The sequence below is a fragment of the Phlebotomus argentipes genome, unplaced genomic scaffold (genome assembly GCF_947086385.1).
Source record: "Phlebotomus argentipes unplaced genomic scaffold, Phlebotomus argentipes genome assembly scaffold_4, whole genome shotgun sequence".
NCBI classification, from domain to species: Eukaryota; Metazoa; Arthropoda; class Insecta; order Diptera; family Psychodidae; genus Phlebotomus; species Phlebotomus argentipes.
In genome coordinates this window covers 13,597,610-13,620,278 of record NW_026776174.1, presented here as the reverse complement: position 1 = coordinate 13,620,278, position 22,669 = coordinate 13,597,610, and the positions used below count along the sequence as shown (strand labels likewise).

General features: G+C 51.1%; 5 protein-coding genes across 5 annotated transcripts; 1 reads left to right on the top strand and 4 right to left on the bottom strand.

Moving 5' to 3' along the window:
- Nucleotides 1-108: 108 nt before the first annotated feature.
- Nucleotides 109-2,638, bottom strand: LOC132257702 (snRNA-activating protein complex subunit 4). The gene is made up of 2 exons (XM_059754710.1): nucleotides 2,515-2,638; nucleotides 109-2,448 (listed from the first exon to the last, which is right to left on the bottom strand). The coding sequence occupies exons 1-2, from the start codon at nucleotides 2,578-2,580 to the stop codon at nucleotides 331-333; spliced, it is 2,184 nt and encodes a 727-aa protein (XP_059610693.1). The 5' UTR covers nucleotides 2,581-2,638; the 3' UTR covers nucleotides 109-330.
- A 1,179-nt stretch (nucleotides 2,639-3,817) lies between these two features.
- Nucleotides 3,818-10,436, bottom strand: LOC132258667 (probable chitinase 10). The gene is made up of 4 exons (XM_059756071.1): nucleotides 10,385-10,436; nucleotides 9,202-10,328; nucleotides 4,807-9,111; nucleotides 3,818-4,744 (listed from the first exon to the last, which is right to left on the bottom strand). The coding sequence occupies exons 1-4, from the start codon at nucleotides 10,419-10,421 to the stop codon at nucleotides 3,992-3,994; spliced, it is 6,222 nt and encodes a 2,073-aa protein (XP_059612054.1). The 5' UTR covers nucleotides 10,422-10,436; the 3' UTR covers nucleotides 3,818-3,991.
- A 2,500-nt stretch (nucleotides 10,437-12,936) lies between these two features.
- Nucleotides 12,937-14,839, bottom strand: LOC132258670 (probable cytosolic Fe-S cluster assembly factor AGAP009023). Its single transcript, XM_059756074.1, has 4 exons — nucleotides 14,678-14,839; nucleotides 14,498-14,593; nucleotides 13,558-14,441; nucleotides 12,937-13,503 (listed from the first exon to the last, which is right to left on the bottom strand). The coding sequence occupies exons 1-4, from the start codon at nucleotides 14,738-14,740 to the stop codon at nucleotides 13,107-13,109; spliced, it is 1,440 nt and encodes a 479-aa protein (XP_059612057.1). The 5' UTR covers nucleotides 14,741-14,839; the 3' UTR covers nucleotides 12,937-13,106.
- A 56-nt stretch (nucleotides 14,840-14,895) lies between these two features.
- LOC132258669 (RNA polymerase I-specific transcription initiation factor RRN3) lies at nucleotides 14,896-16,990 on the top strand. Its single transcript, XM_059756073.1, has 2 exons — nucleotides 14,896-16,701; nucleotides 16,761-16,990. The coding sequence occupies exons 1-2, from the start codon at nucleotides 15,134-15,136 to the stop codon at nucleotides 16,969-16,971; spliced, it is 1,779 nt and encodes a 592-aa protein (XP_059612056.1). The 5' UTR covers nucleotides 14,896-15,133; the 3' UTR covers nucleotides 16,972-16,990.
- A 19-nt stretch (nucleotides 16,991-17,009) lies between these two features.
- On the bottom strand, nucleotides 17,010-19,484 carry LOC132258668 (oocyte zinc finger protein XlCOF28-like). Its single transcript, XM_059756072.1, has 2 exons — nucleotides 19,184-19,484; nucleotides 17,010-19,130 (listed from the first exon to the last, which is right to left on the bottom strand). Exons 1-2 carry the CDS (start codon nucleotides 19,379-19,381, stop codon nucleotides 17,010-17,012), a joined length of 2,319 nt encoding a protein of 772 aa, XP_059612055.1. The 5' UTR covers nucleotides 19,382-19,484.
- Nucleotides 19,485-22,669: the final 3,185 nt, after the last annotated feature.

The following is a 22,669-nucleotide window of genomic DNA, read 5'->3' as shown; positions in this document are numbered from 1 at the left end:
GTTTGCACTCTGATTAACTCTTGGTTTACTTAGTCCAAATTGCGCCTCACATTGAACACTGCGTTGAAATTACGGAGATTGTGTGCAGACAATTTAATTGACCTCCACTTAAGGTTTAAAAATTTATTCACAATCCACGATAAATCGCGGATTTTCGCAATATCCGGGGAAATTCAATGTCTGAGTTTGGATTTCCTTTCCTAAACAGTGGAAATGGCATTCAAAGGCTCTCTTCAGTCTGCTTGAGACTTAATGTCTCCGCTTCCGGAAGATTTCTATCTAAATGGAAGAAGGATTTCTTTGCGCAATGATGAAATAATATCCAAAGAGTTAATCCGCGTTGTGCTTCAGTCTCTTCGGCGATGACGATGTGTCTGACTCTGTCTTGACTGTGCTTCTCTTCTGCGAGGAAACTTCCTTTATCACGTACTCCTGGCCAGAGTATTCCACGACGAACTCCAGTCGCTCGTCAGAGGCGGACGTTGAGGCTTCGGGCTCATCTTCGGCCGCCCGTTCTGTCCTTTCTGCTCTACAAGTCAGTCTGCTGAGCAGCGCCGTCCAGTAGAACATTTTGCGGAAGCGCCTCTTGAACTCCTCGACTTCGGGTGCGCGCGTGGAGACCATCTTGGAGGGCTTCTTGGAGGACTTGTCCAGCGCCAGAGTGGCCGCGATGCCACGGAAGGCCGCGAGCGTGCTCCAGCTGACCGGCAGACACATGTTTGTCCAGAAGGCAGGCAGGATGGGCAGCGATCTGCCGGCGATGCTCTGCAAGCACTCCTTCTGGACCTTCGTGAAGTTCTCCTGCACGAAATCCACCTGAGATCTGGTGACGTTGAAGTTCAGCATCCTGGCGAGGTGAAAGAGCCCGTTCGTGATCGGCCGCTGAGGCTGCAACTCCTCGCCGAACTTGTAGTCGAAGGTCGTGTAGAGGAGCCTGAAGAACTTCTGGTCGAAGGCGGAGGTCTCCTTGAAGGGATCTTTGTTCTCCTCCTCCTTCGGCGGCGCCTTGCTCTGCAGCTCCACGATCTTCTGCTTCCAGTTGTCACGCGTGACACTCGTGGTGAGCCGGCGGTGCTTCCGCGGCACATCTTTGATTCTCTTCCTGGGATGAAGTTCCAGGAACTTCCTGATCGTGATGTAGCGCGTGCGGCAGCTGATCCTGTTGTGCGTCTGCAGAATGTTGGCGATCTCCGCCCAGGTCTTGTTGTCATCATCGGCATATCGCATCAGCGCCTCGTCCTCCTCTTGCGTCCAGATGTTGTTGTTGCCCACGCAGAGCAGCGAGTTGCGATAGCGACTCCTCAGCTGCGGCACAGTGCGATTCGGCATGACGTCGCGCACGATCTTGGACAGATTCATGCCGTACTGCTCAATGGCGGCCATCAGCATGCAATCCTCCTCGGGCGTGAAGCGCCCGTGATTGATGTTGGGCTTCAGCGTGTAGTGATAGCGCTTGTACAGCGTGTGCTTCGTCCTCGTCTCGAACTCGCTGCCCACGGTCGTCCAGCAGATCGTGTCGCCGAAGCGATGGCGCTCCACCAGCTCCAGCAGCCGCTCGTCCTCCTCCGGCGTGAACTTCTTCTTGAACTCTATCCGCCCGCTGATGCCGAAGTTCGCCTGGTAGTGCACGAAGCACTGGAACTCCGATCTGCCCTCCACCTTCTCCGCGATCTGCGCCCAGTCGTTGTCGCCCACTTCCTCCACGGCGTTCAGCAGCACGTCCTCCTCCTCGGTGGTCCAAAGCGACCGCTTGAGCTGCGGCGACAGGTGCAGGCGCCACATGGCCTCGCACTCGATCGCCTTGTGCCTGCCCTTCACGTCCTGCAGCGACACCAGCTCCCAGTCCACGCGGAAGTCCGAGCAGTCCTTCACGCACACCCACAGGCTGCTGAAGGACATCTCCTCCACGCGCCGGCCCTCCTTCATCAGCGACTCGATCTTGGTCAGCCTGCCCGGGTGCTTGCGCCGCCTCTCCAGCACCTTGATCGCCTTGTAGATCCGCCCCGCGTGGAAGTTCGACATGGCGCTCTTCACGCCGTCCAGCAACAGCTTCTGGTCCAGCAGCGTCCAGTTGCGCTTCTTCATGTACAGGAAGTCCATGGGGATCAGCTCGCGCCTCTTCAGTCGCTCCGTGTGGTCCTCATTGTCGGGCGCTCTCTTGCCCGCCGGCGTCTTGAAGAACGGGTAGCCGAAGTACTTGGCGCTCTGCCACTTCGTGCACCGCTTCCTCTCGCCGCCAGCGCTGCTCTCGCGGCTGTTGATGAGCTCCTCGATGGCGTCGTAGCGCTTGTCGCAGAGCTCGATCAGCGCAGAGATCTTCTTCTGCAGCATTCCCAGGTATCTGATGTACTGCTTGTTCAGCACGATCGCGTTGAAGGACGTGATGTCATCGTGGCGGACGATCAAATCCTTCGCCTCCTCGAGCAGGCCGCCTTCGAGTCCCAAATCCTGCAAGGACGCCAGGAAACATCAATTTGTGAGGTTAAAGCTTTGTGGTTTTGAGGGATTTCTTACGATTTCAAACAATTCTTCATCTGAATCAGACAATACACCGGCGTCTTCTTCAAAGGATATGTCCATTTCGAAGAAATTACACCTATTTTCCGGGAAGTTGCACAAAAACAAAGTGTCTGCAAAATGTTCAATGAAAATGACAACAACTGAAAGCGCGCTGTTGCCAAATCAACTTCTCTTGTTACAATGAAAACAAGCGAAAATTTCATTCAAAATACGCATTTTATATGAAAATTCCTTTTAAATGTCATAGCAAAAGCATGAAAAACAAATAAGAAAAATCAGGAAAAGGCAAGGAAAAGGGCGAAAATGATTATTTCAGCGATTTCAACACTTTTGAAAACGAAATTAGTTTCTGCTATTCTCCGCTAGGAAATGTCGCTCAAAAAATCGCTAAGTTCGTATAATGGAGGGAATTTCAACGGTTTTGAGAACGTGTCCCTCAATAAAGATAAAAGAACAAATAAATAAGAAAATGCGGAAGGCACTGATAGGAACATTCCAGCTGAGTCAGGGAACAGCAAATATAGACTGTGTGACGCGCGATAAAGAGCCTCAATGTCAAGGAGATCACATTGGCGCTAAACTCCTCCGCGACACGAAAAGCCAAAAGATCTCTTGTGTATCGAAGGCATCTCAGCAGCAGGGTGTGAATGACCCGAATGGCAAAATAACCTTGGGCTATTCTTTCTCCTAACTGTACCAAGAAAGGCCACAAGACTGGAATCTGTCCAAGAAATCTGCCGCCTCTTGGAGATTCCTAGTGAGATTTCTGGCCTCCCTTCCGCCCCTCGACGGCCCACAATTGTTTGACTCTGATGACTATTTCTCGGAGATGCGAGAGAATCAAAATAAGAAGACAAGACTGTGCGGCCGGCACCAATATTGATGATGGATTGTAACAGCGCGCTCCAGTCGACTCTCGGCACACGCGCACATCTTATAAAGCCGCCCAGTGGCTCCAACTCAACCAGTTGGTGGCCAAGTCTCGTCGCAAGAACACATTCTCTGTCGTGAAAAAGTGTCAGCAGTGCCAGAAGTTCATCAAGATGCCGTGCGGAGGTTGTGGAAATGGTAAGAAAACGCCCTAAATCAGCCGAAGGACTTGCCAATTGACCTCTGGATGACTTTGCAGATTGCAAGTGCACTCAGGAGAAGTGCGGAAGCGGCTGCAAGTGCGACTCATCCTGCCAGTGCACCTGCAAGCCCAAGCCCAAGAAGAACGACCAGGCGAAGTGAACAATGCGTCGGAAAATCCCCACGAGAATTTTCACATTAAACATAAAGAAATCAATAAAATGCACTTGAAATGAAATTGAGCGCTTCCGCTCTTGACTTTCTCCGTCAGAAACTCTCCCGCAATTATCTCTCATTGCCCTGGATTTCACTCATCTTCTCTAAACTGCGCTCCAGAAACAGGCAGAGTTGATTGAGATGTAGATTAGAGATTCTGTTTATTGCGTGTAATACAAATTGCTCATGTGCAGTCGTTGGCTCTCTGGCCAGAGATTGCTCTCAGTTCCTGGTTGAGAGTCCTCAACAGCGGATGCTTGCCACAGCCGCAGCGCCCGCGGAAGTCGTCCAGATCCAGCGCCCAAATCATGCCGCCGCCCAGCTTCATCTCGCGGATGAACTGCGCCTTGCGGCGCACCTCGCTCACGTCGTCGTACGACACCCATTGCGAGCCCTTGTACGCGTACGGCCCGATTCTGCCCTGCGGATCTCTCACGACTGTCCATCCGCCGTTGTTAGTGCGCTGGCAGATCTCGTAGTACGCCAGGAAGCCGCCCGCCCTGGTGAATTCTCCCGCCTCGCCCGGGCCGTAGCTCTTCTCGTTCACGCCGCGCTTCCCGGCGTCCGCCAGACTGAAGCTCTGGCCGTACAGCGGAAGCCCCATCACGAGCTTGCTGGGCGGCGCGCCCTTCTCGATCCAGTAGTTGATGGAGAAGTTGGCGTTGAAGTAGTCATAGGTGTCGCCCGGGTAGTAGTAGAGCGGCGCCACATGGCCAGTCTGCTTGTCCCAGTGTCCGTGGAAGTCGTAAGTCATCACGGCGATCCAGTCGAAGTAGTCCGCCAGCGTGGGCACGTCGTAGCCCTTGTCAATCACCATCTTGCTGGGCGACACTGCCGAGGACAGAAGCCATCCGCGAGGGCGGAACTCCTGCGCGAGTTCCTTCACCAGCTCCGCAAAGCCCTGCTTCTCATCCGGATAACCCTTGTCGCATTCCACCTACCATGGAAAATAGAGAGAGAATGTAGCACAGCAGAGACCCAGCTTGTGAATCAGCTTACCTGCCAGCACACTGGATACTCCCAGTCCAGATCCAGTCCATCAAAACCGTACTTCTCGATGAATTCCGCGACATTCCGCACGAAGTTCGCCCTCGCCTGAGGACTCCTCACCAGTCGACTGTACTTGTCTCCCAGCGAATCATTCCATCCGCCAATGGCCACTGTCACCTTGATGCCCTTCCTCTTGTACTCCACCACGCGCTCATAGAACCTGTTGTCGATGTCTGCCCAGGAGTCGTGCGTCTTGATCGTCAGCGTGTCGCGGTTCAGGACAGCGAATCCGTAGACGATGTGCGTGCAGAGACTGGCATCGATGTCATCAGGAGTGTATTTTCCCTCTCCCGGTCGATACCAGGCCCAGTTGGTGAAGTAGCATACCACCTTCATCGCCCCTGGATCCTGAGGAGCAGAAATCGGAGGCAGTTCCGGTCGGGATTCCGGCTTCAACGTTGTCTTTTCAGTCACTATCTCCGGAGTGATCTCAGTTGTGCTTGAGGGCTGTGTGGTGGTCTTCCTCGTGGCCAGAGGACGCTTAGTAGTGCTCCCAGACGATGGTTCACACTTGGCCGCGTCTGGCCAGTCACAGTGATCCCTGTTCCAGTGAAGATTCATCGGGCATCTCTGGATGGCGTAGTGTCCGAACTGACAAATGTAGTACTTGTTGCAGTCGCTCTCGTGAGCCATCAGTGCATCTCCTGAGCAAGATCGGTTCTCCAGAGTCTCTCCCTCAGATTGCTCAGACTCTGGCTCCTCCTGAGCAGGCTTCTCAGCCTCCGGCGCTGCTGTGGAGGTTCTCTTCGGCGGCGTTGGTGTGGTTCTCTTCGTCGTCACTCTCTCTGTGGTCGTCGTCGTCGTCGAGGTCTGAGGCCTCTTGTCATCCTCCTCATACTCAGTCTGCGTCTCCAGAACACAGTTCGGCGCTGGAGTTGAGTATCCCCTGAGCACTCTGTTGATGGTTCTCAGCAGCGGATACTCCTCACAGCCGCAGATATTGCGGAAATCGTCCAAATCCAGCGCCCAGATCATCGCTCCTCCCAATCCCATCGCCTTCACGTACTCGCTCTTGTGCCGAATCATCGCCACATCGTCGAATGACACCCACTGATCCCTGTTGTACGCATATGGACCCATTCTACCCTTCTTGTCCCGCACAACGCGCCAATTCCTTTGCCGAATGTTCGAGCAGATCTCATAATAGGCCAAGAATCCTCTCGCTCTCGTCGCCTCACCAGCTTCTCCTCCTCCATACGTCGGAGAGTTCAGTCCGTGGCGATTTCCCTCGGCCAGCGAGAAGGACTGTCCATACATCGGCATTCCCATCACGATCTTCTTGGCATCGGCGCCCTTCTGGAGCCAGTAGTTGATGGAGAAGTTCGCATTGAATGTCGACTCCACATCCAATGGATGATAGTACATCGGCGCCACGTGGCCAGTCTGTTTGTCCCACTGTCCGTGGAAGTCATAAGTCATCACGGCGATCCAGTCGAAGAGCTGCGACAGCGCTGCGACTTCGTATCCCTCATCAACGACCTTCTTGCTTGGCGACACGGCAGAAGATAGCAAAAGTCCCCTGGGCTTGAATTCCCGCGACAATTCCCCTACTAGCGCTACGAATCCCTCCTTCTCGTTCGCAGATCCCTTGTTGCAGTCCACTTGCCAGCACACCGGATACTCCCAGTCCAGATCCAGGCCGTCAAAGCCGTACTTCTCGATGAACTCCCTCACGTGGCGCACGAATTTACTCCTGGCCGAAGGACTGAGTACGAGTCGGCTGTATTTGTCGCCAGCAGAATCGTTCCAGCCTCCAATGGCCACGGTCACCTTCACGCCCTTTTTCTTGAACGCCACCACGCGCTCGTAGAACCTGTTGTCCATGTCTGCCCAAGAGTCGTGGGGCTGAATCGTGAGCGTCTCCCGATTGAGAACAGCGAATCCGTAGACAATGTGCGTGCAGAGTTCCGGATCAATATCTTCGGGGACGAATTTCCCGCCTCCCTGGCGATACCAAGCCCAATTCGTGAAGTAGCACACCACCTTGAAGTCGCCATGAACCTCGTTCGAGATCTCCCCGGAATCCAGGCCAGAATCCGAGGTCTCTTCTGTGTAGTGCGCCGGCTGCTCTTGAGCTGGAGGCTTGGGCTCCTGAATTACCTCATCGACTCGGTTGTCCACGGACGGAACTATTGGCTTCGCGGTGGTCGTGGGCTCAGGAGCGGGCTCCTTACCAGCTGGAGGATCTCTCAGGCCCTCTCTGATCACAGTCAGCAGAGGATGTTTGCCTTGTCCGCAGCGATTCTTGAAGTCATCGAGATCCAGCGCCCAAATCATGCCTCCACCGAGATCCATCGACCTCACCAGCTGCGTCTTCCTCTTCAGCGTCTCCTGATCGTCGAACGACACCCACTGGTTGCCATGATAAGCATAAGGACCCATTCTTCCCTGCTCATCCTTCACCACTCGCCATCCGCGGTTCTTGATCCTGTCACAAATCTCATAATACGCCAGGAAACCGGCCGCTTTCGTGAACTCTCCAGCCTGTCCAGGGCCAGGAGCCTTAGCGTTGAGTCCATTGTTCTTGGCGTCAGCCAACGTGAAGCTCTGGCCGTACAGAGGCATTCCCATCACGATCTTCCTGGCCGGAGCGCCCTTCTCAATCCAGTAGTGCAGGGAGAAGTTGGAATTGAAGTGCGGCACTTCATCCTCAGGATGATAATACAGAGGCGCCACGTGGCCAGTCTGCTTGTCCCACTGCCCGTGGAAGTCGTACGTCATCACGGCGATCCAGTCGAAGTATTTCGCCAGCGTTGGGACATCATAGCCAGCATCGACTACCATCTTGCTGGGCGACACAGCCGTGGACAGAAGATATCCTTTGGGCTTGAATGCTTCGGAGAGTTCCCTCACGAGATCCGAAAATCCCTGTTTCTCATCCGGGAAGCCCTTCTTGCAGTCCACTTGCCAACACACCGGATACTCCCAGTCCAGATCCAATCCCTCAAAGCCGTACTTCTCGATGAAGAGCAGAGCGTGATCGATGAACTTCTTCCTGGATGCTGGCGATCTCACCAAGCGACTGTATTTGTCTCCCTGAGAGTCATTCCATCCGCCAAGAGCCAGACTCACCTTCACGCCCTTCTTCTTCAGACCAGACACTCTCTCATAGAACTTATTGTCAATATCTGCCCATGAATCATGCGTCCTCAACACCAGGTTCGAGTAGTCAAGCACAGCGAATCCGTAGATAACGTGCGTGCAGAGATTCGTGTCGATGTCCTCGGGAACGTACTTCCCAGCACCCTTTCTGTACCACGCCCAGTTGGTGAAGTAGCACACCATCTTGTAGTAGCCAGAGAAGGGCTTCAGCTCCGACGATTCCGGCACAGTCTCGCCGTCCAGAGGTTGCGTCTGAGGCTTCTCTTCCTCCTTGTCCGGCCTCTGTGGCTCCCTGTGATCCGGAGAACCTGTCGGCTTGTCCGCTGGCTTGCTATCCTTGCATCCTGACCTCTTCGGCCAGTCGCAGTTCTTCAGATTGTCATTCCAATGCAAACCATCGGCGCATTGCATGATATCGTAGCGATTGTGAATGCATCTCAGATACTGCGTGCAGTCGCCTGGATAAGGAGCGTAGCTTCCGTCCGCACAGACATCTCCCTCTTGCAGGACTTTCAGACTGGAGCCGAGCTTCTTCAGGTACTCCCTCACGGACATACACTTCACCTTGTCCGCCCAGTCGCATGACGACGCCTGATATTGGTACTGAAGCCCGGGCGGACAACTCTGGATCACTCTCTTCCCATTCACACAAATGTAGTACATCGAGCAGTCCTTGTGCGGATAGTACTGGCCAGAGATGCACGGCGGCGCACTCGAGGGCTTCTCCGTCGGATGCGTGATGAACTGCACTTGAGTTGTTGTCGTTGGCGTTGTCGTGCGCTTTGGTGGACTCGTGAACCTGGTTGTTATTGTGGGAGTTGTCCAAGATGTTGTCCAAGCCGTTGTCCTTTGCGTTGTTGACTGCACGATGAGATCATGCGTGCATTTGGCATTCGCCGGCCAATCGCACACATTATTCACCTGGTTCCAGTGCAATCCCGCCGCGCACTGTTGCAGAATGAATTCTCCCTGCGAGCAGCGATAGTAGGATGAGCAATCCTTCTCATTGGGGATGTGCTCGTGACCCTCGCACTTGCGATGGTCCGGATGAGGCATCGGCATCACGTTCACGGGCGGAGGAATGACCGTGGCGGCAGTTGTTGGAGCGGCAGTCGTCGTCGTGGCTCTGGTCGTGAAGCGAGTTGTTGTCGTTGGAGCTGCAGTTGTTGTGGTTGTGGTTGTTGTTGTTGACGGCGGAGTCCACCAGACGGTCTCAGTGGTTGAGGATGTGGACTCAGGAACCCACCAAGCAGAGCTGGTCGTCTGTTCCGTGGCGCCCGTTGAGGATGTCGACGTGTAAGACGGCCATTCAGTGTGATGATGCATGCTATCGACTCCGCCCTCGCCAACAGTGGTCATAACAGGAGGAACTGGCGTCACAGGCGTTGGAGGTCGGGTGCAATCTCCCGAAACCGGAGCCTGACTCGTCAATCTGCCCAGGCCACGATTGATTGCCTTCAGCAGAGGGAAGGACTCGTGGCAGCATCTATTCATGTAATCATCCAGATCCACTGTCCACGCCATTATTCCGCCGAATCCCTGATCTTTCACATACTTCGTCTTCACAGCGATGCTCTTGGGATCATCATAGCCTACCCATTGCGTGTCCCTCCAGGCGAACGGTCCGGACTTCTCAGCTGCGTCCCTTCCAGATTGCCACTTCTGCTTCCTGATCCTGTCGCAGATCTCATAGTACGCCATCATGCCAGGCTGCCGTGTGAATTCCCCAGCATTTCCCGCTCCTGAAGTCTCCACACCCTCAAGAATAATAGATCCTCTGCTGTGCTCCTTCAGTGTGAACGTTTGTCCGTAGAAGGGAATGCCCATGATCAACTTCTCTCTGTGCGCACCCAATTTCACCAGCTCTTGCAGCGTGTAATCCACATTGTACTGCGGGAATCTGTCATTGGGCTTCGCGTACAGCGGACTCACGTGTCCAGTCTTGCCTTCCCACGCGCCGTGGTAATCATACGTCATCACAGGCATGAAGTCCGCACTCTCCGACAGAGATCTCAGGTCGTAAGCCTCCCTGATCACCTCCGCGTAGCCAGACAAGGACACTCCCAGCCTCAGCGGCGGATCCTGGCGACGGAACTCTGCCGAGAGCTCTTGCATGAACGCCGCGAAGTTGGATTTGTCATAAGAAGGGCCCTTCTTGCAGTTGCTCTGCCAGCATTTCGGGTAGTTCCAGTCAAACATGAGACCACTGAAGTTGTACTTCTTCAGGAAAGTCACAGCCTGGCGGATGAAGTTGCTCCTGGCTGTTGGATTGGCTGCCAGGCGAGAATATTTATCACCGGCAGAGTCTGTCCAGCCGCCGATGGCAAGCAAAGCGGGCACGTTGAGATTAGTGGTTCTCCTGAAGAGATCTGCAAAGATAGGAAAGTTAAAATCAATTCTTTTCACCAGGATATCATTGTCTGACCATTCTCAAGATCCGCCCACGGATCGAACTCCTTCATGATCAGCTCCTTCACGTCCAGCGTGGCGAAAGTGTAGATCACATAGCTGCACAGCGAAGGATCGATGAGTTCAGGAACGAACTTCCCGTCGTTCTTCCTGTAGAAAGCCCAATTCGTGAAGTAGCACAGGACTTTCTGCTCCTCTGCCCTCTTCGGCTCGCCGCGCCTCCTCAACGCCGACGGCACGGGATCATGCAGAGGCTGATGCGTCAAGCTGTACGTTCCAACGTCGGCAGGATCCACTAGCTGCTGATACGGCGATCCGATCCTGTAGGGCTGCGGCTCAGTGAACGAGTACGGATTCGGCACTAAAAAAGCATCATAGAAGCTGGCTCTCTTCCGTCTCTTGATGGGCTCGTCATCGTGCACTGGCCGAGCCTCCACGGCGTCTCGTAACGGTTGTCGCGAAGACAATCTGCAATGGAAAGCAGAACACCTACGTGAGTGTCATTGCCAAAAGAACAGCGACAAAGCGGAACTTTGAATTGGAGGCGCGCGTGTGACGCTGACTGAGATTGTCGCCCAGAGCAAATCACTGAGAAATGTTGGCTTTGTCAAAGAATAGAGTGTAAGAAGGGAGGGAAACTTACGGCGCACTCGGCGCACTTTCCACCGCACTGCGAAGCGGCAGGAATCTGAAGCCGAAGGGCAGGTATTCCGTGTAGTCCTCCTTGAGCTTGCCTCTGTCCGGCGCCGGCGGACTCTCAACGGCCGATCGGATGAATGACGGCGTGCCTGATTGCGGTTCATGCAGCGACTTCGCGTCAATCAGCAGCAAAATCACCTGTGCGAAAACAATCACTCTTGTTTTCAACGCGGAAAAAAACGGTCACCAAACCACGCTCAGATCGTTACTCACCGCGAACAGCAAACACTTAACAATTCCCATGATTGATCAGTGCGAGAATCGGAAGAAGCTGCAAAGATAATGACCGATGATTGGCCAATTATGAGTGTGTAAATAAATCTTCATTGAGAATTCCCCATCAGCATAGATCGCAAACCAATTCAGAGATCTCAATTAAGCTCTACACCTGAAGACTGAACGCTGAAAATACGCCAGACTATTATTCAATCAGCATTAAAATAACTCCGAAGGTGACGGAAACTCCCTCGATTTCCAATTATTTCCAAAGTGAAAAATTGCGAGCAACTCTTCAACTAGTTCTACTTAAGGTGAATTAGGATTTATGATAAACTAACGCATAGTTTAGCCTAGAAGCGAGCTGAGTGAAGCTGTAAAGTCGAAAAGAATACAGATTGAATTTCCAGTTGGTAATTTAAGAGAGAATTCTACGAAAGATGCTCCAAATAATTTCCCTAAAGTGTAGCAACGGAATCATTTTTCTCCCTTCCCATTTCCATATTTCGCGATATTGATTCTTCCGGTTGATTACAGAAGTGAACGGAATAAAATTGTACAAACGCAATCAATTATAAAGTCAATGATTTGAAGAGCTCCGTATTAAATCCCATCGATCGCTCTCCACGCGTTTCCCAACGGACAGCAAAAAATGCATGATTTATGCGTGATAGCGAACACGAAAAGAACCTTGTTTGTGGGTGAAGAACAGAACGCCTTTTGCATATTTGGCTTTCACGATCTCTTCTTCTCTCTTTTATTTGAGATGCCATTTTGCCATTGGGACGTGCTTCCCGAGGGTCGATGGCACTTTTAGTATTCATAACACGTAGGTTCATTGATCGATTTACCTGGAGAGTTTGTGTGATGGTCAAAACCGGTACGACAAGATCACACCTTTCCCAGGTCGGAAATTCTGGAATTTTTCGGGAGATTGATCCAAAAAGCCTCCGAAGAAATTGTGTCTTACTCAAGATCATCAATTATTGTTCGGATTGGTGATGAGAAATCCCTTTTTTTCTTTTTAAATAAATACTCACAAATAAAGTTCTTTAGTAGCGATCAAAAGCACTTCTCTAAACTCACAAACTTCACATCTTAACACCTATTCCACAGCGATGCAAAGCGTTTGATCCCAAAGGGAGAGAGAGAGAGAAGTTTCCACTGCACTGGCGAGAGAGTTCTGCTTCCACTGACACTCCACAAAGCACTGTTTCCGTTCTTGCGCTGGGATGCTTCTTTTATAGCACCGCGAAGAGGCGCCCGCCTTTTCGATACACTCAATATTCTGGTGACAAACTCGTTTTGTTTTCTCTTCTTACAGGTTTTTCCTTCTTCTCGTTCTTATTCTGCCGCATTTGCCGTGTGTTGTGCCTCACATGAGGACATTAACACTCCCCAAAAGCCGATAATGTGTCCACAAACAGGAGATCATCAACATTTCCAACTTTACGACTCCGCGCGAAGGAAGATTAGCAAACGAGCTGCAAGACATTGAACGTCCTTGAGGTGCTCTCTCGCTCTTCACGCCACCGCCGCCGAGGAATTCCACCCAGAAGCCCAGACGCAGCGGTAGACAATCTTACGGTTCTGATTCTGAGCTTCTGTTGCGCAATCTTGGGGTCAATCGCCCCACATCGCAAACAATACTACACGATCTCTGTCGCTCACTCTCCTCTATTCTGTCCATTCTTTTGCATATCAACCGAAAAACACGCGAGATCATCAACCCGAAATAATTACCATAAAAGATCTCCTTTCAGCATCGCCAAAAGAACCTGTTCCTGTGCATTTCGCACCGTCTTTTATTACTTTTGGTTTCACTACCACTTTATGTTTAGAGCCGTGCTCATCTTCTCCACTGCATGGTATTTTGTGTGCAGCTTCGCCGCCGCCTTGTCGCTCTGATAGCCGCCGAAAAAGGTGCTGTAAATCCTCTTCTGCCCGTCAAAGTCATCGGGATTCGATTGTGGCAATTCGCTGTACAGCTTCTCGAGGCTGCCGCAGAGTTCTCGCGTCGAGACGCCCTGTTCGGGCCTCACTTGGGCGCCCCCATTGAGACATCCTGAGGGACAGGCCATGATCTCAACGAAATGATACGTGGATTTGCCCCTCTTGAGCTTCTGCACAAGATTCTGAATGTTCCGGAAGCCATTGGCAATGGCGAAGCGCAGACTTTCTCCGCCGTGCTCAAATGTGATCTCCCGGAAGTCGGGATTTCTGCAACAATCCCGCTCTTAGCAAACACTCTCATGCAAAATGCCAAACACTCACCTCAAGCTCTTGAACTCCAGCTTCTCGATGGACTCATTGAAGAGCTGTTTCACGGCGTACTTGAAGATGTGCTCGCAGAATCCTCCAGATCCTGAGGCTTCATTGGCAAAGATCTGATCCTGACGCTCGGCAATTGGCCATGGCCAGTCGAAAGACTGTCCGTCAAAGTCACTGAGTGATTTCGCTTCCTTTTGCAGCATTTGCTCGATCTCTATCGACGTTATCACGCAATCCACGTCTCTAGACTGGGAAACCTCATCGAAGAAGTCCTCTCTGGAAGCCTCCAGCTTCTTGTCATAGCACGGCATCACAGTCACGTGGTAGATTCTGTCCCTGGGCATCTGTGTCTTCTCCGACAGGCCCTCTTTCACCAGCACTCCCATGATCTGCTGCGGGGATCTTGTGCTGGAGATGTAAGGCAGGATGAAGCTGCCGTGCGTCTTCTCAGCGTAGCACACCCATCCTGGACAGGACGAGGACAGCATCGGGAGGTTCTTCTGCTTCTCCCCGCTTCGCTCTGCCAGATATCTGGCCAGGAACTCATCTCTGCACTCAATCAACGACAGATCATCGGCGATTGTAGTGCTGAGAACAACATCTCCGCCCAGACTCTTGAAGTATCCCGCCAGCCTGGCTGCACAGTCCTTCACAGACAGACCGTACTTCTTCGCGAGGGACAGGATTGGTTGCTGAGACACTGTGAAGACTATAAGTTTGACGTCTTCTCCGGACTTTCTCTTCACCTCGTTCTCACTGAGAACTCGCAACAGTTCTTCCTGGCTCTGCTGTGTTATCAGGACACTCTCGGCAGAGGTGATGCATCCAGAGCAGGCGAGGCAATCTGCGAGTGTGATTTCCACCTTCTGGAGCTTCTGCAGGCCCACCTGAAAGTCCCGGAATGAGGTTATGCAAACACAGGTATGATAATGAGTTGTCTTACCCCAGAATCCACGTAATATCCTCCATCCTCTTGAATTGTGATCTTGGACCCTGTTTGGCTCTTCTTGGTCTCAATTTGCACCGGTTTTATGCATTCCTTCAGAGAAAAGAAGGGAAAAACAGAGGAATGTTCAATGACTTTGCATGAATTCCAAGAAGGCACTAAAACACAATAGTATACCTGAGATGGTGTGATAAAATCATCCAAATCCGTCAGCTGCAGCGCCCCACTAAAACCTGACATGGTTGTCTAAGGAAATCACGAGGAAAATCACTGAAAAACATTCACAATAATATTTTCCTGTGCGACACTTCTGTGACTCAGAATATTTCCGCCACGAGCGCTGAAATCTCGAATCAGCTGGAAATGTTCGGAGAAGTTCCGCGAGAGGCGCTGCAATCTTGCTACGCATATTTTTGCTCGTGGTCTTGAGGAAGAGATAGGAAAATTACCATTTATTGTGAAATATCTAGTGAAAAACCTTGTATCTTTTACCGAGTTGCATCCCAATTGAATGCCTGATAGGTAGAGATTGGGGTGTGATTGAGGGAAAGTGATTTTATTGGTGATTTAGTGGAAAATAGGGAGGAACAGTTGGTTAACCTCCCGGAAGCACATGTTGAGGAAGCTAGGAAAATGTCAATAATCAGCGAAAGGACGATCACGTCCATCCTCAAGGAGCACTCGAGCATCAGCCGCGACAGGGCGCGTCTGGAGGCGCACAATAAGGTGCGGTTCAGCTTGACGAGCCAGAAGACTGTCCAGGATGTGCTGACGAAGGCCATCGATGGCAACTTTGCCGACTATGAGGAGTACATCACGATGATGAGGACCTCAGCGCTGCCGGACGAAGCCTTCTTGAATACCGTGCGACAGTCGAAGGAGTGCATCCACTTGCTGCGGCCGCAGTTCATGGGCTTCGTGGAGACGCTCTTGTCGCTGAACTGGACGAAGCGCAGTGCGGAGATTCGGGAGGAGTTCAAGGCGTTTCTGCTGGAGTTGCTGGTGACGCACAACAAGTACGCGCGGATAGGGATCGACAAGCTGGTGTCCACGTGGATCCCGGAGGAGAGCGCGGCCGCGAGCTGGCCTCTGGGAGCGCCGAATGAGGAGATCCGAGAGAGGCTGAGCGACGTTCACGAGGTGATGGCGAAACTGGTGGAACTCATCCCGATGGCCTCTTCCGTGATAATCCGGGCCATCGACACCCTCTTCCCGTACTTCAGGCGCTCGGCGCACATCCTGGGCGGCTATCTGCACAACGTCTTCTGGCTGCTGAGCTATCAGCCCGTGTTCACAGAAGACGTGCTGCGGATCGTCCTCACGCGCCTGCTGAAAGTGGACGTGAATGCGCCCAGGAACGAGATAGAGGACGCGGAGCTCGAGGACGAGGACATGGAGAACCTGTTCGAGATGGAGGACGTGAAGAGCTTCAGGGAGGACGAGATGAGGAACTCTCTGGCGGAGTCTCTGGACATTTGTCTGGGGAAGATCTTCGAGTTCCTGCAGCGCGAATTGACAAAGACTTCAAGAACGCCCGAGAGGACTTTCAAGAGCATCATGAACGTGTTCGAAGCTGTGATTCTGCCTGCCCACAATCCGCACCACATCCAATTCTTCATCTTCTACTCCATGAGCCTCAGGCCGGCGTTCGTGCAGCACTTCGTGAACACGCTGTGGACCAAAGTGTGCAATCCAAACGTGGCGCCAGCCATGCGACAAGTCTGCGTCTACTACATCGCGAGTCTCCTGGCGCGCGCCAAGTTCCTGCCCATGGATCTGCTGCGGCAGATGCTGAAGGAGCTCTGCTCCTGGGCGCACCAGTACATCTCGCGCTACGACTCCTCGCACTCGGACACTTCCATCCGCGCCCACGGCGTCTTCTTCGCCATCTGCCAGGCCGTGTTCTACGTCATCGCCTTCCGCAGCAGGGATCTGACCAGCGACAAGGACGATCTCATATTCCTGCAGTCGCTGCATCTCTCGGCCATCGTCACGTCGCCACTGAATCCGCTGCGCGTGTGTCTGCCCACGATTGCCACGGCTTTCGCGGGCGTCACGAGGGCGCACCAGCTGACGTACTGCCACACAATCCTGGAGCGCAACGCGCGGAAGAAGCTGGCCACCGTGTATATGAGCGACGTGGAGATGCCGGAAGAGTGCCTGGACACGTTCTTCCCCTTCGATCCGTTCCTTCTGAAGAAGTAAGACGCTTTCCTCCATCCTTAAGACTTTCATAACCATTTGTCTCACGCTCTTGCAGATCTTCCAGCTACATCGAGAGGATTTACCTGAAATACCAGGCGAGCGAAGCGGAGGAGAAGCCAGAGGAGGACTCAACGCGGAAGCGCAAAGACACAATTGGCGATGACGACGATTTTATTGCCGAGAAGCGACTGAAGGCGGATTTGGCCAGGAGCCACGAGAGAGAGCTGCAGTTCTCCTACAGCATCTCGCCGGGATTTCACACGTGAATAAAGATCCCTTAACAGACTCATGCGTTTCTTGAAACTTAGGACTTCCGGATGGGCACCAGCGGTGGCAAATCATCAGGACTCAGGAACACTTCCTGGGACGACTTTTCCGCCTCTGCCCGAATCGTGCTGTTGATCTTCTTAAGGTGCGTCGAGTGATGCGCGTTGCGATTGCTCAGCGTCCGGAAGCGCTTCTCGCAGTAGAGACACTCGAAGGGCTTCTCGCCAGTGTGGACGGTCAGGTGCATCTTCAGGCTGTCCCTGGAGGAGAAGTCCTTCAGGCACGTGACACAGGTGAACTTGGGCTTCGAGGCTGAGTGGATTTGGCGGTGGTTCTTGAGCGTGGACTCCAAGGAGAAGGACTTTCCGCACTCGTCACACTCGAAAGGACGCTCGCCAGTGTGAATCCTGAGATGCCGCCTCAAATCGATGGGCTTGAGGAATTTCTTCGGACAGTTTGTGCACTTCTTGTAGTTCTTCTCCCTTCTGGACTTCTCCTGAACGACGTCCGGAGGTTGAGTGTGAGGAATGTTCTCCAGTGGAGGGAGAATTATTTCCTCTTCGGGCATTTTCTGCTGCCTCTTCTGCGGCGTCCAGGAGAAGATTGTGGTGCTCTCGCCATCGCCCTCGATCGGATTGATCTTGATGAGATTCGGGGAGAGTTGAGGCTGCAGATATTCCTCAACTGGGTCGAATTGGTGATCCTCAAGGTAGACAATGAAGGTCTTGGGCTGATTGTCTTCCATGCCAGAGAAATCCACGGCAGGCAGATTGTCTGTTGTCTGGGGAATTTCCGGAGGCTCTTCTGGTGCCTCTTCGCTCTCCACGTGCTTCCTCAGCTCCACTATCGCGCCATCGTGAATCACAGAGTGCTTCCTGAAGGATTCGTGCGTCTTGAATCTCCTGCCACACTTCGCGCACTCGTAACTCTTGTCCACATTGTGGATCTCGATGTGTCGTCGGCAGGCTGAGACTGTGGTGAACGTCTTGTCGCACTTGGAGCAGCAGAACGGCCTCTGGCCAGTGTGACTGCGTCCGTGAACTTCCAGGATCGCGCGTGTGGCGAAGGTTTTGCCACAAGTGGCGCACTGGAAGGGCCGCACGTTCTGATGGCGCATCAGGTGCTCCTTCAGATGGCAGTTCTTCATGAATCTCATGGGACAGACACTGCAAGCGTGTGGCCTGGGCACGGCGCTCTCGTTCACAGCCCTCAAGCGCCTCTCCAGAGCCATTTCCCTGTTGTGCTGCCTCAGGTGCACCGTGAACTGCGTCTTCATGTGGAAGTTCGCCGGACATCTGCTGCACTGGAACACTCTCTCTCTTCTGTCGCCCTCAGGCAAGGCGTCTTCTTCCTCAGACTCAGAAGACGATTCCTCCGACACTCCCCTCGGCGCTTCCCTCACATGATGCTTTCTATGCTGCAGCCAGCTGGAGAAGTTCCTCTGCCTTCTGGGGCAAAAATTGCACACCAGAAATCTTCCCTTCTGTCCAAAAACTTCCTTAATTGCGTGCTGCACTGCAGTTCCGTCCTCGCGATGCTCCGTGAATTGCACGTACTTCTCCTGGACGGATTCCTGCTGGCACTTGTCTGGCTCTTGGTGGGTCTTCTTCACGTGCAAGCTGAGAGCGCTGAGCTTCTTAAAGCTGCACGAGCACTGCTTGCACGGGAATCTGCCCTGATCCTCAGGGCAGTGCACGCGGCGCAAGTGACACTTCAGGTTTACCTTCTGCACAAAGCTGAGAGGACACTTCGGGCACTGATGCGCCCTGGTGTTCGAGTGCGTGAGCTTGTGGATTTCCAGCGAGGATTTCTGCGTGAATCCGCGACTGCATTCGTCGCACTTGAAGGGCTTCTGGCCAGTGTGAATCACTGCGTGCCTGTCCAGCGAGCTCTTCTTCCCAAAACTCTTCGAGCATATCGCGCAGATGAAGCTCTTCCCCGGCCGCGTCTCGTCTCTGCCTGAGCACTGCTGACAGTGCTTCCGGAAGTCTTCCCGGCGGAGGAAGACGTCATCACACTTGTGGCAGAAGAAGTGTTCGCTCTTGAAGTGCGTCTTTATGTGACCGCGCAGACTGGAGCTTCTGTGGAAGGACACTTTGCATCTGGGACAATCCACAGGCGGCTTCTTGTGCGTCACCACGTGCAGCAGAAGATTGTCCTGCAAAGAATCCCTGTAAGAATTTGTCCGTGAAGCAGAAAATTCACACTCACGAGATGATTGAAGCTGCTCGAGCAGTCCTTGCAACTGTGTGGCTTCTTCAGCTGATGGTTTGTCATGTGGCGCTTCAGCTGGATCTTGGCTCTAAAGGTTTTCCGGCAAATGCTACATGAAAAGTCGTCAGAAGAGGTTCTAGTTTGTGTGGCTTGGACATTTTCTGGGGATTCTAAAGAATCTTTGCTCATGTACATGTCAATTGACAAGTCTCTGCAGGGATATTATTTGGAAAACAGGATATTTCACTCAAAAACCCTACTTTTCTCGCGAAATCCTTAAGACGACAAATCAAAACAAACACAAACTGAAGTTTTCACCTGAATCTTATCTGAAGCTGCAAAAGCTGCAAGTTGTATGCATCAAGCGTCTTTGCTAAGCTCAATTTTCTGTTCAGTGTCTCCACTACATTTGAATCTCACATTTCCAACGGCTTCAACACTATTTCTCTCCTTTCGGAGAGATACTGGGAAACCATTTCAGAAACACTCCATATTACGCAAGACGATGAAGGGGAGACAAAGCCTCGTGTAATTTTCCATGCGACGAGGCAAATTAAAATATTTCAATCGGTCAATAATCACAAATCAAGCTCTATCGCGCCAACCCCATAAAAGACACCCTCTTTTGTCGTAAATTATAATTATAAAAAACAGAACAGCAGCGCCTCGGAAGAGTTTATGTCTCAGGAGCGAGAGGAGAGCCTAATGGGCGTCCACAGAGTGTTTCTGAGATGTGCAAATTCGAAAGATTCGCCGTGGAGCAACAGAAGGATTTGCGCCACTTGCCAAAAAGCGTAAATTCTTTTTTCTTCCTCCCCATTGTCTATTAATACGTAATATTTTGTCGCCATAATTGCGGCAAGGAGACAGAAACAGAAGAAGTCTTATCGCCAAATCGCATTTCTCACTCAAAGCGTCACACAGAATCACCCTTTGTGCGGGGGTGGTTTTAGGGTGGCGGGCATGCCGTGAATTAGAAGGGAGAGAGAGACAAGCTAATGGCTGAGGCAAACGTGGGTGAATTGTGACACGCCGATGACTCGCTATCTCTTCCAAATGCTATTTGCAATAAATTTGCCATGCCTCATAAAAAGATGTGCCTTTTTCGGATGCTATTTCCAGCGTCGCGCTTCGCGAGCGCGCCAATTGAAACATCGGCATTAATTCTGCATCAGGACAAATTAAAACATTATCCTTCAGCAGATATTTCCGGCATTTGCTGCACTTTCCGCGCGTTAATTGGAATGTATTGTGTTGCAATTACTTGTTGTGTTGGTGGAAATTCCGAATTTTACAGCATATTTACAGTGTACGTTCGTTGATAGTTAATTAAAAGCGGCGCGTGACAGGTTTTTAAATTTGAATCAACGAACATTGGGGTGTCAAGCTGGGAGCAGATAATATAAAGTGCTAAGAAAAGCAGCAATCTTAGTTAAATTCGGAGCAAAAGTCACAGATTTCGTCTGTTTCCGATTAAATATTTCGCTATAGATGTTTTGGGGTTTAAACTTAGTCCGTTTTGATCTTAGTGTTGATGACCGAAATCCATTGATTGGCCAAAATATCAGCAGAATTCAGCTAAAGTTTCTGCATTTTTGCGCTAAATTCGTGCGACTCAACATGTGGCGCTGCGTGGAACGTCGAAAAGGTTTCACTTCCATCACTCCGTTGAAGTCTTCGCGAGGCTGCCATCAATGGAGATTTACGAGCGCGATGAAGATGCAGCACAGTGACTCCTCACTTCTAATTGCAATACATTTTCCCGCCCGTGACGCGCTCAGGGGGTGAAGAATTTCATATCCATAACTCATGCGGAACACACCAAGAAATCTCGATGCGAAAGTTGTGTGCAGTTCAGGGGTGCGCAATCCACAGTGTCTCACGCTGTGTGAAGTTTTCTCCCCAGGAATGTGTCGTCCCCCCACCCCTCGGCCCCAACTTCTCGCCCGGCACTTTTCTCAGCTCCTCTCGGGGGTTTTTCGGTATTAATAAATCAAAAACAATGCGACATCTTTAGAAATCATAATCGTAACTCTGGCAGTCCGTGTTCGGGGCGCTATCGCAAACAAACGGACGCTTTACGTCGCCCGGCAACCCTTTAATTACGGCTGTAAATTAACTGAATTCTCGATAGAGGGTGATAGTGTCTCAAATGAGAAAATTTACTGCCAAGAGACACTCACAGACACCGATTATGATCCGCATGAAATCCGACCTTCTCCAGAAAACTTGTGTTCTGGCCTCTCGTCTTTGGGCGCGTCTGCATGAGCAATTGACGCGCAAACGGCGGCGAAGAGAGCTCCGCCACCCTCTCTGGGCGGCATTCGGCAATTAAGGGAGGGAAATTGCATCATGTTCATTTGGCTTCCACGTGAAAAAGCGTGTCATGTTATTTGTTTCCAAACACAATAACCTTAATCCGATCATTTAATGAAAAGTCGAGAGCAGTTCTTCCGGACCATTCGAAATTCCACCCACACCCTCGCAGTATTTCACCCCTGCGATCCCGGAAAAGTTGAAAAAACTAGTTGAAGATTGGACGGGAAATTGGGATTAGTATTCAAAGTAGTTTTCGGTATTACAAATTGAATAAAAAATGTTCAGTTTTCCCTTGAAAATTCCAATAAATATTATGTTAAAAAGCATATTTTTTCTATTTTAAAGTAGAAGCCATTCTTCTAATTTTTTTTAATTTTTTAATTCTGTATTCTTAATTTTCAGTTTCATTATTTTCTAATCAAATTGAAATCTTTCATTTCGACATTTTTTAAATTAATATAATAATCACATAATATATGTAAGAGAAACTTTTTATATATTTATTAAAAAAGTAGTAATTTTTAAAAATTATTTCCTCGAGAATTTATCTGCATATTTTCTTACTTGAAGTCATCTCTGCTTTGAATTTACTTTCAATTTTTCTTTAGTCAAATTATACTCTGCAATTGAAGTGAATTGACGAAAAATCAAGTAAAAATTCAATCATTATCAATTGGAACGCAACTCTGCGGAGTCAAGTGTTCGAAAAAGCACATTTTCAATTTGGAACTTGTACCGATGCCACACACTATCAACCCACCGGAAGTGCCATCGAAACCCCAGCAATTCACCGAAACTTTCCCTTTGATATGCGCCACTGGCAATTAGCATGCACGGCAAGTGGCGCCCCGAAGAAAAACACGTGTAATTAAAATACTCTCCGGTGCATGGTTTTAATATTAAAAATAATTGAAACTATTCCACCAATGGCATCGGGACGCCCCGTTATTGTCTGAATATTGTCTGTTTAGTGGATGTAATTTAATTTTATACCGCACGCCAAAACCATTTTAGGTCCCAAAGGTGGAATGAACATTAAGTTATGGGTGTCATTTCGGTGTGAAATTGCCGGCACAGGAGACGACTGGTGATAAGGTGAAATTAAATTATTTGCTTTTTAATTGCGCGCCGCTGATTTCGCCGTGCCAGACTCTCAATTGGCCG

What these genes read in the sequence shown, in the direction of transcription:
- LOC132258669 (XM_059756073.1), top strand. Translation starts at nt 15,134, where the DNA reads ATGTCAATAATCAGCGAAAGGACGATCACGTCCATCCTCAAGGAGCAC. An exon ending in GATCCGTTCCTTCTGAAGAA is followed by an intron (nt 16,702 to 16,760) that starts GTAAGACGCTTT and finishes ACGCTCTTGCAG; the next exon opens with ATCTTCCAGCTACATCGAGA.
- LOC132258670 (XM_059756074.1), bottom strand. Translation starts at nt 14,740, where the DNA reads ATGTCAGGTTTTAGTGGGGCGCTGCAGCTGACGGATTTGGATGATTTT. An exon ending in GATATTACGTGGATTCTGGG is followed by an intron (nt 14,442 to 14,497) that starts GTAAGACAACTC and finishes CGGGACTTTCAG; the next exon opens with GTGGGCCTGCAGAAGCTCCA. An exon ending in CTGGAGTTCAAGAGCTTGAG is followed by an intron (nt 13,504 to 13,557) that starts GTGAGTGTTTGG and finishes GGATTGTTGCAG; the next exon opens with AAATCCCGACTTCCGGGAGA.
- LOC132258668 (XM_059756072.1), bottom strand. Translation starts at nt 19,381, where the DNA reads ATGTACATGAGCAAAGATTCTTTAGAATCCCCAGAAAATGTCCAAGCC. An exon ending in CGAGCAGCTTCAATCATCTC is followed by an intron (nt 19,131 to 19,183) that starts GTGAGTGTGAAT and finishes GATTCTTTGCAG; the next exon opens with GACAATCTTCTGCTGCACGT.
- LOC132257702 (XM_059754710.1), bottom strand. Translation starts at nt 2,580, where the DNA reads ATGGACATATCCTTTGAAGAAGACGCCGGTGTATTGTCTGATTCAGAT. An exon ending in ATGAAGAATTGTTTGAAATC is followed by an intron (nt 2,449 to 2,514) that starts GTAAGAAATCCC and finishes GCGTCCTTGCAG; the next exon opens with GATTTGGGACTCGAAGGCGG.
- LOC132258667 (XM_059756071.1), bottom strand. Translation starts at nt 10,421, where the DNA reads ATGAAGGAGTTCGATCCGTGGGCGGATCTTGAGAATG. An exon ending in GTGGGCGGATCTTGAGAATG is followed by an intron (nt 10,329 to 10,384) that starts GTCAGACAATGA and finishes CTATCTTTGCAG; the next exon opens with ATCTCTTCAGGAGAACCACT. An exon ending in AGTATCCAGTGTGCTGGCAG is followed by an intron (nt 4,745 to 4,806) that starts GTAAGCTGATTC and finishes TTTCCATGGTAG; the next exon opens with GTGGAATGCGACAAGGGTTA.